The sequence below is a fragment of the Cebus imitator genome, unplaced genomic scaffold, assembly GCF_001604975.1.
Source record: "Cebus imitator isolate Cc_AM_T3 unplaced genomic scaffold, Cebus_imitator-1.0 Scaffold85, whole genome shotgun sequence".
In the NCBI taxonomy this organism is placed as follows: Eukaryota; Metazoa; Chordata; class Mammalia; order Primates; family Cebidae; genus Cebus; species Cebus imitator.
The window spans coordinates 515251-530256 of record NW_016107400.1 but is presented as its reverse complement, the minus strand read 5'-3'; the positions used below and the strand labels follow the sequence as shown (position 1 = coordinate 530256).

The 15006-nt window shown below is 49.1% G+C and overlaps 1 protein-coding gene across 4 annotated transcripts in view; it reads left to right on the top strand.

Moving 5' to 3' along the window:
- The window catches only part of UNC45B (unc-45 myosin chaperone B), a 40188-nt gene that overhangs the window by 21391 nt on the left and 3791 nt on the right, over nucleotides 1-15006 (top strand). For all 4 annotated transcript variants that reach the window (XM_017534221.2, XM_017534219.2, XM_017534220.2 and 1 more), the window contains 9 exons: nucleotides 1366-1460; nucleotides 1643-1784; nucleotides 2839-2979; nucleotides 5774-5901; nucleotides 7769-7835; nucleotides 8825-8938; nucleotides 9281-9396; nucleotides 10615-10732; nucleotides 13121-13276. In XM_017534221.2, the coding sequence (XP_017389710.1) occupies nucleotides 1366-1460; nucleotides 1643-1784; nucleotides 2839-2979; nucleotides 5774-5901; nucleotides 7769-7835; nucleotides 8825-8938; nucleotides 9281-9396; nucleotides 10615-10732; nucleotides 13121-13276 (1077 nt within the window). The remainder of the gene's footprint in view (nucleotides 1-1365; nucleotides 1461-1642; nucleotides 1785-2838; nucleotides 2980-5773; nucleotides 5902-7768; nucleotides 7836-8824; nucleotides 8939-9280; nucleotides 9397-10614; nucleotides 10733-13120; nucleotides 13277-15006) is intronic.

The window sequence follows — 15006 nt, the reverse complement described above, 5'->3', positions numbered from 1 at the left end:
TGAGACAGAGTCTCACTCTGTCACCTAGGCTGGAGTGGAGTGGCACAATCTCAGCTCACTGCAACCTCCACCTCCCAGGGTCAACTGATCCTTGTGCCTCAGCCTCCAGAGTAGCTGGAATTACAGAGATGCGCCACCACACCCAGCTAATTTTTTTATTTTTAGTAGAGACAGGGTTTTGCCATGTTGGCCAGGTTGGTCTTGAACTCCTGACCTCAAGTGATCCACCACCCTGGGCCTCCCAAAGTGCTGGGATTACAGGTATGAGACACTGTGCCTGGCCTGAAATTATTATTATTGTTATTTTTTGAGACAGAGTCTCTCTCTGTCACCCAGGCTGGAGTCCAGTGGCATGATCTCAGTTCAGTGCAACCTCTGACTCCTGGGTTCAAGCGATTCTCCTGCCTCAGCCTCCCAAGTACCTGGGATTACAGTCACCTGCCACCACACCCAGCTCATTTTTGTATTTTTAGTAGAGATGAGGTTTTACCATGTTGGCCAAGCTGGTCTTGAACTCCTGGTCTAAGTGATCCACCCACCTTGAACTCCCAAAGTTCTGGGATTTCAGGTGTGAGCCACTGAACCCAGCATCAATTTTTTTAAAAACAAATTTTAACTTCTGCCAAAAGTGAGTTTTCTCTTGTGAAACTCCCCCCAACAAGAGTCCAATTTTCTCTGGGTAAAACTTTGCACATCTGAATATGTTATCTGCAAGATAGGATTTCTCTGCCAGTTTCTGTGCCATAACAAGATTCCCCATTGAAGCTTCAGATTTGGTTAACTTAGTCTTGCTTGTTTTTCAAAATGGCAGGCACAATACATCTGCGGGGTCAAAATGGTGGGGAAGGGGGCAGGACAAGAACTTGCAACTGTATGGCTCTCTACCTAACCCAGAGCATCAGGGAAGGTGTCTGAGCAAAGGTGACACCTGAGCTGAATTTAAAGTCTGCACAGAGGTAGATCCAAGCAAAGTAAGAGGGGTGAAGCCGCATGTTCTCACTCATAAGTGGGTGTTGAACAATGAGAACACACGGACACAAGGAGGGGAACATCACATACCGGGGCCTGGGGGTTGGGGGGCTAGGGGAGGAATAGCAGGGGGTGGGGGGATTGGGGAGGGACAGCATTAGGAGGAATACTTAATGTAGATGATGAGGCGATGGATGCAGCAAACCGCCACCATGGCACGTGTATACCTATGTAACAAACCTGCACAATCTGCCCATGTACTCCAGAACTTAAAGGGTAATTAAAAAAAAGAGGGGTGAAGTGTTCTGCCCATAGAAACCTGTTTGAGCAAGGCTTCGTCCCCAAGCTTTCGTGTCTCTGATCCTGCATGTCTCTGCCGTCTCCTCTCCTCCACAGGGACTCTGTAAGCTTGGATCTGCAGGCGGCACAGACTATGGTCTCAGGCAGTTTGCAGAAGGTTCAACAGAAAAGCTGGCCAAACAGTGTCGCAAGTAAGGGGGCTGTGTTTCCCAGGCCCTCCACCTCCTCAAGGGCCTCAGGACAGGAGTCTCTGGGGTGTGCTCCAGTGGAATGTGAAAGGGACGTCACCCCCGGTTCACCACCCTGAAATGGCGTCACCCTCTTGACCTGAGCCCTGGGCCCCTTCGCATGAGTTCTCCCTCCTCACTTCCAGGTGGCTGTGCAATACAGCCATAGACACCCGGACCCGGCACTGGGCAGTGGAGGGCCTGGCCTACCTCACGCTGGACGCGGATGTGAAGGACGACTTTGTCCAGGACGTCCCTGCCCTGCAGGCCATGTTTGAGCTGGCCAAGGCAAGTGTGGAGGTGTCTGGCCTGACCACAAACCTCAGGAAAGGTCTGCTGGGTCTGGACCCACAGAGATTGGATCCCAGTCTTCCTCCTGGCTCTACCCCTCACCCCTATGTAAACCTGATGGTCATTTCTCCCTTTCTGGCTCTCATTTTACCTGACTGTAAAATGGACTCCCGACTCCTAATGCCTTCTAGAGAGTGGGAAGATACACTGGAGGGCAGTTTGTTTTCCTGGGGCCCTCAGGAGGTGAGGTCTTGAAGGACCAAGAGGGAGTTGAGACAAAAAAATTAGTGGGGCATCGTAGCACGCGCCTGTAATCCCAGAACTTTGGAAGGCTGAGGTGGGCAGATGGGTTGGGCTCAGGAGTTCGGGACCACCCTGGGCAACGTGGTGAAAACCCCATCTTTACAAAAATGTACAAAAATTAGCTGGGCACGGTGGCTCATATCTGTAGTCCCAGCTACTTGGGAGGCTGAGGTGGGAGGATTGCTTGAGCCGTAGGGGGTCGAGGCTGCAGTGAGCTAGGATTCCGCCTCTGCACTTCAGCCTGGGTGAGAGAGAGAGACCTTGCCTCAAGAAAATAAATAAATAAAAGAGGCAGTGCCTGGCCTTTCTGGGAACCTGCCTCCCCTCCCAGCCCCTCCCAGACTGCCTTCCTCATCTGCTGGGCCAACTCCCTGGCTCTTTCCTACCAGTAAAGGAAGTGTCGGAGCGATTTTCACCAGGACCGGAGAATGTCCAGCTCCCGTCCCATCTCCAGTTGGATGGGAAAGTGTCATACTGGGCTTTTGGAAGAGGCACAAAGCGAGGCTCTTTGTGAGACAGCTGCTGTTCATACTGTTGGGGCTGCTGTGGAGGGTGCAGGAGGCATTGCTGCCCGCCTTTATGGGCAGAGCTGTTCCTCTCCTGCGCTGCTGTCTTTCTCCGGAATGGGCCCCACCTGCCGCACTCCTCCCACACCAACCCGCCAGCCACTTGAGGGAGCATCCTGGAAGCAGAGGTTTGTCCTAAGGTTTCCTTTTTCTTTCCCCCTCCCTTACCCTATGCCTTCCAGACCAGTGACAAGACTATCCTGTACTCGGTGGCCACCACCCTGGTGAACTGCACCAACAGCTATGATGTCAAGGAGGTCATCCCGGAGCTTGTCCAGCTCGCCAAGTTCTCCAAGCAGCACGTGCCCGAGGAGCACCCCAAGGTGGGGTTGGGCACGACCAGGAGGGATCTGTGCTACGAGGCCTCCAAAGGAGGCCGAACAGAAAAGGCGTGGTGTCAGGAGCGATGCGGTGTGTGCTCGGGTGATTGGGGGCAGGATACACACACTGAAGGTGTTCATGGTGAACTTTCCCACCAGACGGCACTCAGGTTTTTTCTTGGTTTTTATTTTCCATCTTGAATAACCCAACAATTTGTAGTCTGAGAAAACAAATGGAGCCATGATGAACATTTTGTAATTTATGTTGTTGATTTCATGGGTAAAAGACAGTTTTATTTCATGTCTCTACCACATAACAATTTGATTTTCTCAGATTTCTGGATGTTGTGACATGGGTTCTAGGTGGGAACCATGAGAGGAGAAGCCTGGTCAGCATTAGTCCAGATGTCCCAGAGCCCCAGGACCCCTCTCCAACAATTCCCTGCACAGGAAGATACGATTTGTGTGTGATTTGCATATGAATATATGCAAGATATTCCCAACCAATCAAATCATTTAGATTTCTTAAATGATCAAAGTAATATAATCATGCCATAAAACGAGTTAAAATGTGGAGAAAAGAAAATAACCACTCATGATTACATCATCTCCACATGACTGCTGTTGGCATTTTGATGTTATATTATCTACCAGAGGATTTTTCTCTATGTATCTTTTTTCTTTTCACAGTTATAGTCAGAATATAATTATCATTTTGTGCCCGATTTTGGAAAAACATGTGTTTTCCACATTGCCATCTCATTCTGTGAATGAGGCTGGAGTGCAGTGGCTCGATCTCTGCTCACTGCAACCTCAGCCTCCCAGGTTCAAACAATTCTCCTGCCGCAGCCTCCTGAGTAGCTGGGACTACAGGTGCATGCCACCACGCCCAGCTAATTTTTGTATTTTTAGTAGAGACAGGGTTTCACTATGTGGGCCCTGATGGTCTCGATCTGTTGACCTCATGATCCTCCTGCTTCAGCCTCCCAAAGTGCTGGGATTACAGATGTGAGCCACTGAGCCCAGCTCTCTGAATAATTTTTAATTAATTAATTAATTTTTTGAGATAGAGTCTTGCTCTGTCACCCAATGTACAGTGCTGAGTACAGTGCTGAGATCTAGGCTCACTGTAACCTTTGCCTCCTTGGATCAAGTGATTCTCCTGCCTCATTCTCCCAAGTAGCTGGAATTACAGGTTTGCACCACCAAGCCCAGCTAATTTGTGTATTTTTAGTAGAGACAGGGTTTTGCCATGTTGGCCAGGCTGGTCTTGAACTCCTGACCTCAAATGACCCACCCACCTCAGCTTCTGAAAGTGCTGAAATTATAGGCATGAGCCACCATGCCCAGCCTCGGAATCATTTTTGAAAGTTGCATGGTGTCTCAGCCAGGCAAGGGTGCAGAGCATGTGCTGTGGCTATGAAGTTCCAATGTGGCTTTCAGGGTTGTCAACCCCTTCCTCAACACTCCCCACTCTGAGGATTGTCTGTAGGGACTCTTCAACCCTGGGTTGACTTTGGGTTTCCAGCAAACCGAATCCATTGTTATGGTAGCTATCCACTGTGTCCTTTCACTCCTGCCTGTACCCAGTCCCATCCCAGACTTTTCCAAGGAGAACAATATATGCATCATTAGTTTTTTGGATTATCTTTCTTTTATTTCATTCCTCTGTGAATGAGAGCATCTTTGGGACTGGTTTTCTATGGTATCAGCTCCTCAGGCTCTGTCTTGTGTTTAGGGAAGGCAAGGAAGAGGAGAGACAGTCACACACCACAGCAGGGCGTGCCATATAGGCCTTGGCAGTTGTCTGGGAAAAGGGTATCTGGAGAAGTATCTCAGTTTCTTATTGTTTCTAGAATGCATTGCCACAAACACTGTGGCCTAAAACAATACAATTACATTTTTTTTTTTTTTTGAGACTGAGTCTTGCTGTCACCCAGGCGGAGTGCAGTGGTACAATCTTGGCTCACTGCAACCTCTGCCTCCTGGGCTCCAGTGAGTCTCCTGCTTCAGCCTCTTGAGTAGCTGGCATTACAGATGTGCACCACCATGCCCAGCTAATTTTTGTTTTTTTTTAGTAGAGATGGGGTTTCACCATGTTGCCCAGGCTGGTCTTGAACTCCTAGGCTCAAGCGATCCACCCGCCTCAGCCTCCCAAAGTGCTGGGATTACAGACATGAGCCACCGTACCTGGCCCAGTTTTAAAAATCTTACAGTTCTGGAGGTCAAGAGTCCTAAAATGAGTCTCACTCGGCTAAAGTCAAGGTGTTAGCAGGGCTGCTTTCTTCGGGAGGCTCTAGGGGAGAATCATTGTGTTGCTTTTTCAGCTTCTACAGGCCACCTACGTGCTTTGGCTGGTGACCTTGAACCACTCTGACCTCACTTCCATTCCATCATCACATCTCCCCATGCTAACTCTCATCTTCCTGCCTCCCTCTTATAAAGATCCCTGTGATTATTTATAAGAAATCTGGGCTTACCTCTGCATCTCAAAATTCTGTCCGGAAAATCCCTTTTGCCTTGTAAGGTCACACAGTCACAGGTTCCAGATATTAGGCCATGAACATCTTTGGAGGCCGTTGTTCAACTCACCCCAAGAATTCAACAATGCTTTCCTTGGTGGAGAACAACCACTCTGTGTGGTTCAAGACCCGCAGGCGCTCTCCGGCCTTATAAAAAAAAAAAGAAAAAAAAATTTTTTTAAATTTAAGAATTCAGAAATGCACCATCTTTGGTTCCAACAAGGATTGGCTGGCACCCAGGACCCTCTCACATTGCCATCTTTTTATCTCCCCAGGACAAGAAGGACTTTATAGACATGCGGGTGAAGCGGCTTCTGAAGGCGGGTGTCATCTCTGCACTGGCTTGCATGGTGAAAGCAGATAGTGCCATCCTCACTGATCAGACCAAGGAGCTGCTGGCCAGGTAGGGCTGCAGTGGGCCAAGGCTTGGAACTAGGACGGGGGGCTGAGGAGCCTGGAGTGCAGCACATTGGTCAGGGAGATAGAAATGGTGGAGGCCTCATCGATGATAGACTGGACAGGGAAAATGTGGCACATATGCACCATGGAATATTATGCAGCCATCAAAAATGATGAGTTCGTGTCCTTTGCAGGGACATGGATGAACCTGGAAACCATCATTCTCAGCAAACTGACACAAGAGCAGAAAATCAAACACCACATGTTCTCACTCATAGGCGGGTGTTGAACAATGAGAACACATGGACACAGGGAGGGGAGCATCACACACTGGGGTCTGTAGGGGGAAATAGGGGAGGGACAGCGGGGGATGGAGAGTTGGGGAGAGACAGCATGGGGAGAAATGCCAGATATAGGTGATGGGGAGGAAGGCAGCAAATCACACTGCCACATGTGTACCTATGCAACAATCTTGCATATTCTTCACATGTACCCCAAAACCTAAAATGCAATTTAAAAAAAGAAAGAAATGGTGGGGGCCTAAGTAAGGAGATAAGCTATTGGGAAAGCCTGGAGAAAGGCCTGAGGGGATCAGCATTGAAAGGGACCGGGGGTGGTGGCTCATGCCTGTAATCCCAGAGCTTTGGGAGGCCGAGGTGGGAGGATTGGTTGAGCCCAGGAATTCAAGACTAGCTGGGCAACATAGGAAGACCCCATCTGTACAAAAAAATTTAAATTAGCCAGGCATGGTGGTGTGCACCTGTATTCCCAGCTACTTGGGAGGCTGAGGCAGGAGGATCACCTGAGCCCAGGAATTCAAGGTTGCAGTGAATGATGATGGTGCCACTGCACTCCAGCCTGGGTAACAGGGCAAGACCCTGCCTTTATACAAAAAAAGAAGGAAGAAGGAAAGAGAGAAAAGAAGGAAGAAAGAAAGAGAGAAAGGAAGGAAGGAAGGAAGGAGAGAGAAAGAAGGAAAGAAAGAAAAAGAATGAAGGAAAGAGAGAGAAGGAAAGGGACAGGAAAGGAGAAGAGAGAAAGGAAAGAAAGAAAGAAGAAAGAAAGAAAGAAAGAGAAAGAAAGAAAGAAAGAAAGAAAGAGAAAAAGAAAAGAAAAAGAGAAAAGGAAGGAAGGAAGAAAGAAAGAAGAAAAAGAGAGAGGGAGGGAAGGAGAAGGAAAGAAAGAAGAAAAGAAGGAAGGAAGAGAAGTGACAGGGTGGGCAGGCCATCACAGGTGGAAGTTTGCATCAGGAGAAAGGAGGCCACTGTTCCTTCTTGTTCCCTTGTTCCAGAGATTAAAGGCACAGTCTCTGTGCAGCCTGGTCAGGGAGGCAGACAACATCACAGCTACAGTTTGATGAAATGGGTGCCATGATGCGGGAAGCACAAAGGGCTGGCTGGAGCACAAGCAGTGGCCCCCAACCAGCCAGACTGGAGGGGAGGTGGGCGGGCAGCTGGGAAGGCCTCCTGGGAGATGTGACAACTCAATCAAGCTCTGGAGGAAGGAAAGGAACCGCCTAAATGCAGGAGAGGGAGGTTCCAGGCAGAGAGAATAGCATCTGCAAAGACACAGGGTGGAGAGATAATGAGTGAATTTGGGGTTCTCCTGCAATATGTCTTGGGCAGGGAGTGCACAGCTGCTCTTTGCAGCCTCACTTGGTCCCACTTCCTTCCCAGCCAGTTACTTCCATGGCATCATCTTCCCAAGGCTGATTCTGAAGCACAGGCACACAAGGCACACAAGTGGCACTTACCATGGTCTCCCTTTTCATCGCAGGGTTTCACTGGCTCTGACTGGCTGGCCTGCTGCTGCTGCTGCCTGGGAAGGTGTGTCAGTGCATTAAATGTTCTCCTGTCTTCTTGGTCCCACAGGGTATTCCTGGCACTGTGTGACAACCCAAAGGACCGAGGCACCATTGTGGCTCAAGGTGGTGGCAAGGTAACTGGGAAGGACATGGTCCTTGCCATCCTAGGGGGTGCCTGTGTGCATGCTCTTTGCCCATGAACAATGTATCCTCTGCCCCAACTCAACCTCCTAGAATATGGTCGCCAGTTATCTTCACTGTCTGTGCTCATAGCCCCAAGCCGATTTCTGCTTGACATTATGCTATCATAGTATGTATTTTGGAATCTCATCCATCCTCTTTGCTATTGGAAAGAAGCACCGTGCAAAGATAGAGACCCTGGACTTTGATGTAGAAGACTTGGAGTTGAGCTCTTGCTTTTTCTCTTTTTGACTGCATAACCTTGGGCAAAATACATAATATCCCCGAGCCACAGCTTCTTCATCTATAAAACAGGAGAGAATCACACACTCACTTTGCAGGCTGCACAGAAATCAGAGAAAATTTGGAAAGTATTTGTTCATGGTAGGTGCTCAATAGATGTCTGATGTTAAGATTGGGTTTGGCTGAAACCCCAGTCGCTATTAAAAATACAAAAATTAGCTGGGCGTGGTGGCACGCACCTGTAATCTCAGCTATGTATGGACCTGAGGTAGGAGAATCGCTTGAACCCGGGAGGCAGAGGTTGCAATGAGCCAAGATCACACCATTGTACTCCAGCCTTGGCAACAAGAGTGAAACTCCATCTCAAAAAAGCAAAGCAAAACAAACAAACAAAAAGATTGGGTTTGGCTTAGGCAGAAAGTAAAAAATTTGCTGATTGAATTATTTTTTTTTCAGAAGCTGAAGGAACATTTAGGTGGGTGGGAGGAAGTGGGGCAGAGACCTGGATGTGCACTGGGAACCGAGGGGTGTGAATATGTGATGAAGTATTTAATTGTTTTCCATGATGTGCAAAGGCTGATTATTCGGCAGAGTCTTCCTGGGCCTCTGATGGGAGAGACAGACAGCAGCTGGGGCAGGAGGACAGGTGGGAGGCCATTGGATGTCTGTGAGTAAGTAGTGACCTTGTCCTTTCTTGCAGGCCCTGATTCCCCTGGCTTTGGAGGGCACAGATGTGGGCAAGGTGAAGGCAGCCCATGCTCTAGCGAAGATCGCTGCTGTCTCCAATCCGGACATTGCTTTTCCCGGGGAGCGGGTAGGTGTTTGGGTGGATGGGATAGGGCAATCGGAGGGTCTCCCCTGCTTCTAGAGGCCTTTCCCCCTGTCACCCTACCTCCATCCTGGGAGAGGGGCATGGTGCTGTCACAGGGAGGGTGATACATTGGAGACACTTGGATTCCAGGCCTGGTTCTGCCTCTGACAAACATGATTGCCCTCTCCGAAATTCAGCTATCCTATCTGTAAAGAAAATAATCCCGCCTCTCAGGATCATTGTGAGAATTAAATCAGACAATGTATGGGAAAGTGCTTTGGAAACTTTATAAATGTAAGACACTCAAGTCCCCACCTGACCAAACCCTTGACCCCTCCCCAACAGGTGTATGAGGTGGTGCGGCCCCTCGTGAGTCTCTTGGACACACAGAGGGATGGGCTTCAGAACTATGAGGCTCTCCTAGGCCTCACCAACCTGTCTGGGCGGAGCGACAAACTCCGGTGAGTGTGGCAGGGGTGGAGAGGGGCAGGTCAAAAGTGCTTGGTCAAAATTTCACATAATGTGCTAAGAATGCTCTCCTCTGAAGACAGCATCAAAGACGAGGGGAGGGATTGGAGTTAGCACTTAGTAAACCATATAGCGAATACACCAAAGCCAAAGGATGCTGTATGGCACTTCCCTCTCCTCCCCTCTCCTCCCCTCTCCTCCCCTCTCCTCCCCTCTCCTCCCCTCTCCTCCCCTCCCCTCCCCTCCCCTCTCTTCTCTCTTCTTTTCTTTCTTTTTTTCTCTTGGGACCGAGTCTCACTCAATCGTCCAGGCTGGAGTGCAATGGTGCCATCTTGGCTCACTGCAACCTCCGCCTCCTGGGCTCAAGATATTCTCCTGCTTCAGCCTCTCAAGTAGCTGGGACTACAGAAGCGTGCCACCATACCCAGCAGCTAATTTTTGCATTTTTAGTAGAGACAGGGTTTCCCCATGTTGGTCAAGCTAGTCTCGAACCCCTGACCTCACGTGATCCGCCCGCCTTGGTCTCCCAAAGTGCCGGAATTACAGGTGTGAGCCACTGCACCTGGCCGGCACTTCTTTCTAAAGTAGTAAAAAATATCTCCAGAGGATAAAATGTATCCCTCTGTGGAAGCAGGAGTATGTCAGCATGTATTGGGTTGGGATTCGATTCGTTTGGTTGCCAGTAGCAGAAAACTCAACTATAACAGGCCTGAGCGTAAAGGAAATTTGTTGGCTTGTGTAAATAAAAAGCCTAGGGTAGGCAGATTCAGGTGTGGCTTGATGCAGGGCTTACAAAGCTGCCTTGGTTTCCCGTTCTCTCTGTCTCGCCTCTCCTTTCTGTATTGTTTTAATTCTCAACGGGCTTTTCTGCTCTCTCGCAGTTATAAGGGCAGCTCTGGCTTCACATTTTCTTGGATCCACATTCAGGATGAAAAAGAGAGAGACAGAGAGAGAATTTCTTTACTCCAACAATAGTACAGAGGCTCTCCAGTTGGGCGACATCCAGAACCCACTGCTGTGGCCAGGATGCCATGCTACACCATTTAGTTTAGGCCCATGGTGCCCGTCCTAGAGCTGGCGGCAGTCTGATGCCGCATAAAACATGCTGGCTGAGGATGTGGGAATGGAAGACTGGTCTCTGGGTGGCCAGAAAACTCCTATGGCCACTGCAGAAGACTCAAGGGCTTTTCTTCCTCCACCCTCCCACCTAGGCAGAAGATCTTTAAGGAGAGGGCCTTGCCAGACATCGAGAACTACATGTTTGAGAATCATGACCAGCTGCGGCAGGCGGCCACCGAGTGCATGTGCAACATGGTGCTTAACAAGGAGGTGAGGCGGTGGCGCAGGACGGAGACCAGGTGTGATCACGGCCCGGAGAGGCAGGGCAGGGCCGGGGCCTGGGGTGAGATCGGGGGCTGTTAGAATGGCATCAAGGTAGTGTCTTGGACAGAAAATCCAGGAATCCCTAAATCTTTCCTAGATTACAGGTCCCTCCCTGTAGGGGCCCTGAGAGAAAGATATGCATAAAGGAAAAAACACAAAGCTGGGGCCCAAGTAACCTTGAAACAAAGCAGGATCTGAGACCAGGGCCTCTCAGAGGTCAAGGAAGGCTAGACCACTTGCATTTATGGAAGCTCCATGTATATAACAAAATGAAGAAATGCCAAATGCAGTTATCAACCATTTTAGGATGTTTTAAATGTCTGCAGTTAATGAACTACCACTGTTCCCATAGAAATTGCAATGCAGTATAACTGTGCTCATCACAGAATAATTATAGGGTTTATAAAAATAAAATGCATTCCGAACATGCTGTAGGCCTCATGGTCCAGTCATAGGACAAATGATACTCATCTGGTGAATGTCTTCTTCTTCCCATCCTGTCTGAGTATTGCTGTGTCTGTAGGTATTATCCTATCAGAGATAACAGCAGGGTCTAAATTTAAGGCCCTTCATTAACAGGAGGGCCAAGTCAAATGTCCCTCCTGGGCCCCCACATAGGAGCTAGTGTGAGACCCAGTCTGTTTACCCTCAACACCTGAACCTTAGATCGTCTCACTGTTATAGGGGGAAAATATAACCCATTAAAGCCATTAAAGGCCAGGTGTGGTGGCTCATACCTGTAATCCCAACACTGGGAGGCCAAGGCAAGCAGGTCACTTGAAGTCAGAAATCTGAGACAAGCCTGGCCAACATGGCAAAACCCTGTCTCTACTAAACATATAAAAATTAGCCAGGCATGGTGGTGAGTGCTTGTAGTCCCAGCTACTCAGGAGGCTGAGACATGAGAATCGCTTGAACCCAGGAGGCAGAGGTTACAGTGAGCCAAGATCGTGCCACTGGACTCCAGCTGGGCAACAAAGTGAGACTTTATCTCAAAAAAAAAGAAAAAAAAAAGCCTTTTAACCTCAGGGGGAATAAAACTACCAGGATCTACCAGGGAGTTGGTCTAATGCTGAGCTGGGGGTCTGGCAGCCATTAGGGTGAAAAAGAATGTGTCCAAGGAGGTGGGCAGGGAGGCTGGGAGGTTGAGGGAGGAAATGGGAGGAGGGAGGCAACTTCTTTCCTGTGGGAGCACTGGCTGCTCCAACAACCCAAGTCAAAATGTACTGTGGTCCCAGTAGGATAGAAGTTCATTTCTTGCTCACCATGTCAAAGTCCTGTTTGAATTGGGTGGCTCACTTCCAAGCTGACTCAGGGATCCAGGCTTCTTTGATCAACAAGAAGCGTCTCCTCCTCTGCCACATTGGGAGTGGATTCCATTCTGATGGTGAATAGGGAGACAGACGGAGGGAGAGGTGGCTGAAAGTGACACACATCACTTCTGTTCATGTTCCACTGTGGAGAACTAGGCCACCACCACATCGAGATGTGAGAAATGGGGGAATGTAGACCATGGAAGGGCAGCTGCTTCCCAGAAACAGTTATGTTCCATGAGAGGGGGCCGTGCTGACCTCTCTGATATATGATGACCTCTGCCATATTCTCACCTCTGATGACCACTACTCCAGCTTCAGGGAGTTGTAGGTAGAGAGTCACACCTGGGAAGCTGTGATTTTGGTCCCCTTTTGGAGTTCCACCTCTAGGACACCTGGCCCAATAAAACGCTCTGAAACTTGACCAACTAGATTTTACAGTAGTGCAGAGGGGTGGGAGTGAGATGCTGTGTGTCCTTAATACCTCTCTGAGACATGTCAGGCTACCGGCCCCCAGGAAGCTCTTCTGGTTTTCAGGTCCTTGGGAGCCTCATCCCGCACCTGGTGGAGACAGCACAGTAGCTTTCTAATGCCAAGAAAACCACCTAATTGTCTCCTGCTTCTGTCCCAGTCTCTGCAAAATCATTTTATGGAAGACCCTGAAGGCCCATTCACTGTGGGAGAAACCTTCCAAGCTTCCCCAGAGGGATGGGAAATAGCGTTCCTCGGGCATCATCTTCCTTGCAGGAATCTGGGCCTGCCTCCTTGCCCTGGTGTTTGAATGCAAACAGATGTGGTGAAGCACATTGGATGGAAAATTCTTTATTTTCTTTACTTGGAAGAATTTGTAGCCCTTCATTCAATCAATGAGGGAAGGCTTCTTGAGGGAGGTAGCATGGGTCAGCTGCTTAAAGGGAAACTGAAGAGATCTTGGGTCAGAGAACTTCAGATGCATCTTACCCTCTTCAGGCTGGGCAGACTGGGGACAGTTTTCTCGGAGCCATGTCCCTGCCTCCCACAGGTACAGGAGAGGTTCCTGGCTGACGGGAATGACCGGCTGAAGCTGGTGGTGCTGCTCTGTGGGGAGGATGATGGTAAGGTGCAGAATGCGGCTGCAGGGGCTCTGGCCATGCTGACGGCGGCACACAAGAAACTGTGCCTCAAGATGACTCAAGTGGTAAGTGCTGGCCCTGGGGGTAAGAAGGGCTGGGTGGGCCCTAGAGAATCTCCCTACCCCCAGACCACTCTGGATGATCCACTGGGGAGGCCAGCTCCTAAAGAAACCCCTTGCAGCCCCCAGGCATCTGTTCTTAGAGATAGAGGAGAGTCTATCCCCTTCAGTGCCTTACATTCACTATTTGGCCGTCCCAAGTGTGCTACGTCAGACCTTTCCACTGGAGTTTCACCCATTGCCTTTAGTGGTGCATATACCTCACAGCTTAATGACAACACCATTGCTAACTACTGCCATGGAGCTCCAGAGCTTCCCAAGAGAAGCATGGATGTGTTGGGATGCCATAAGGAGCTTGTGGTTTGGCAAAGAAGCTGCAGATTCTCTTAAGTGGGCATGATGACCAGCTCCTATGAGACTGTGGCCATTGCAGCAGGTGTAATGGAAGTGATATTTGTATGTCACAAATGTGGGAGTGCACAATGAAACTTTCCTTATTTCACCAAACTGAAGTTTGGGAGCACTCATCTCTCCTGATGGTAAAATATGTAGACACCTCAATTCAAAGGTGTTCATGTCTGGTTTAAAGGCAGGCTCTTTGAGATAGTCAGTTTAAGGTGTGTGTGTTTATGGGTGGGTGTGTTCTCTAAGTTCCAAGGTGGGTTACGTTGTCCTGGCATCTGGCCAGGGAGTCTCTGCTAAATGTGGCTCATCCTGCGTGGTCTTTGGACTTCAGCCTCTTTCCCTATGGCAAGCTTCTCAAAACTGTAACGTGTGTAAGAACCACCTGGGCAACTTATTAAAATGGTTTCTCCAGATGTTATGATTTAGTAGATTGAGTGTGGGGTGCTAACAGCTTGGGGACCACACTTTGAAACCACTGCCCTAAAGCAGCTTCTGCTGGTGTCACTGGTCATACAACTCCCATTGCAGGTCCTCACAGGACCCTCTGTGCCTCCTTGCACTTACTGAGTGCCAGGTGTTGCCCTAAGTGTTTACCTTAATTAAGTCATTTAATTCTTCCAATCACCCTGTGAGGTGGAGATTATTATTATCATCATCCCTATTTTGCAGATGAGGAAACTGAGGTACAGAAAACCAACTAGCCTGAGGTCATGCAGCCTGATAGTTGGGAAGGGATTGGAACCCTTCGGGATTGCCAACCTGCTCTTAGCCACTTCTTCCTTCTTCCTTGCGAGGCTCAGAAATCTTGGCTGCATTTTTGTTCTGACATGCGGCCCCCTGGGGACTCTGTGAAGCTGCTCAGACTCATCTTTTGTGCCAGCCATGACCATGTTGGACGTTGGACATCTCTATAGTCTCATGTCATCTGGGCTATGCCCTGGGCTATGCTTCCTGCCCTGGGATCCCATCCTTGTGGGGTTTCTATCACTGCTTCCTTTGACTCTCAGTGACTCATCCCAGGGAGAGATGGGCCCTAGACCCATTATCAATTACACATCAGCATAGAAACTTTCCAGCATAGGACAGTACCACAGCTAGCTGAGCTTTCATGTTCTTTCCTTGGGATAGGACATTCAGTGTAGAGTTTACAAAAGTTGGGTTAGATGCTCAAAAGCCAAAAAATTTGCCTTTTCTTTTCCCTGTGTCTGTCTCCCCATGTGCTTGTGGAAAGCCAGCCTTGCTAACAAATGCCAGGTGAGGGTAATAGGTACAAAAAAGCCCAAGGGTAACAGGTACCTTTGGGTTGGTATCCTTTATTTTTTTTTTTTTTC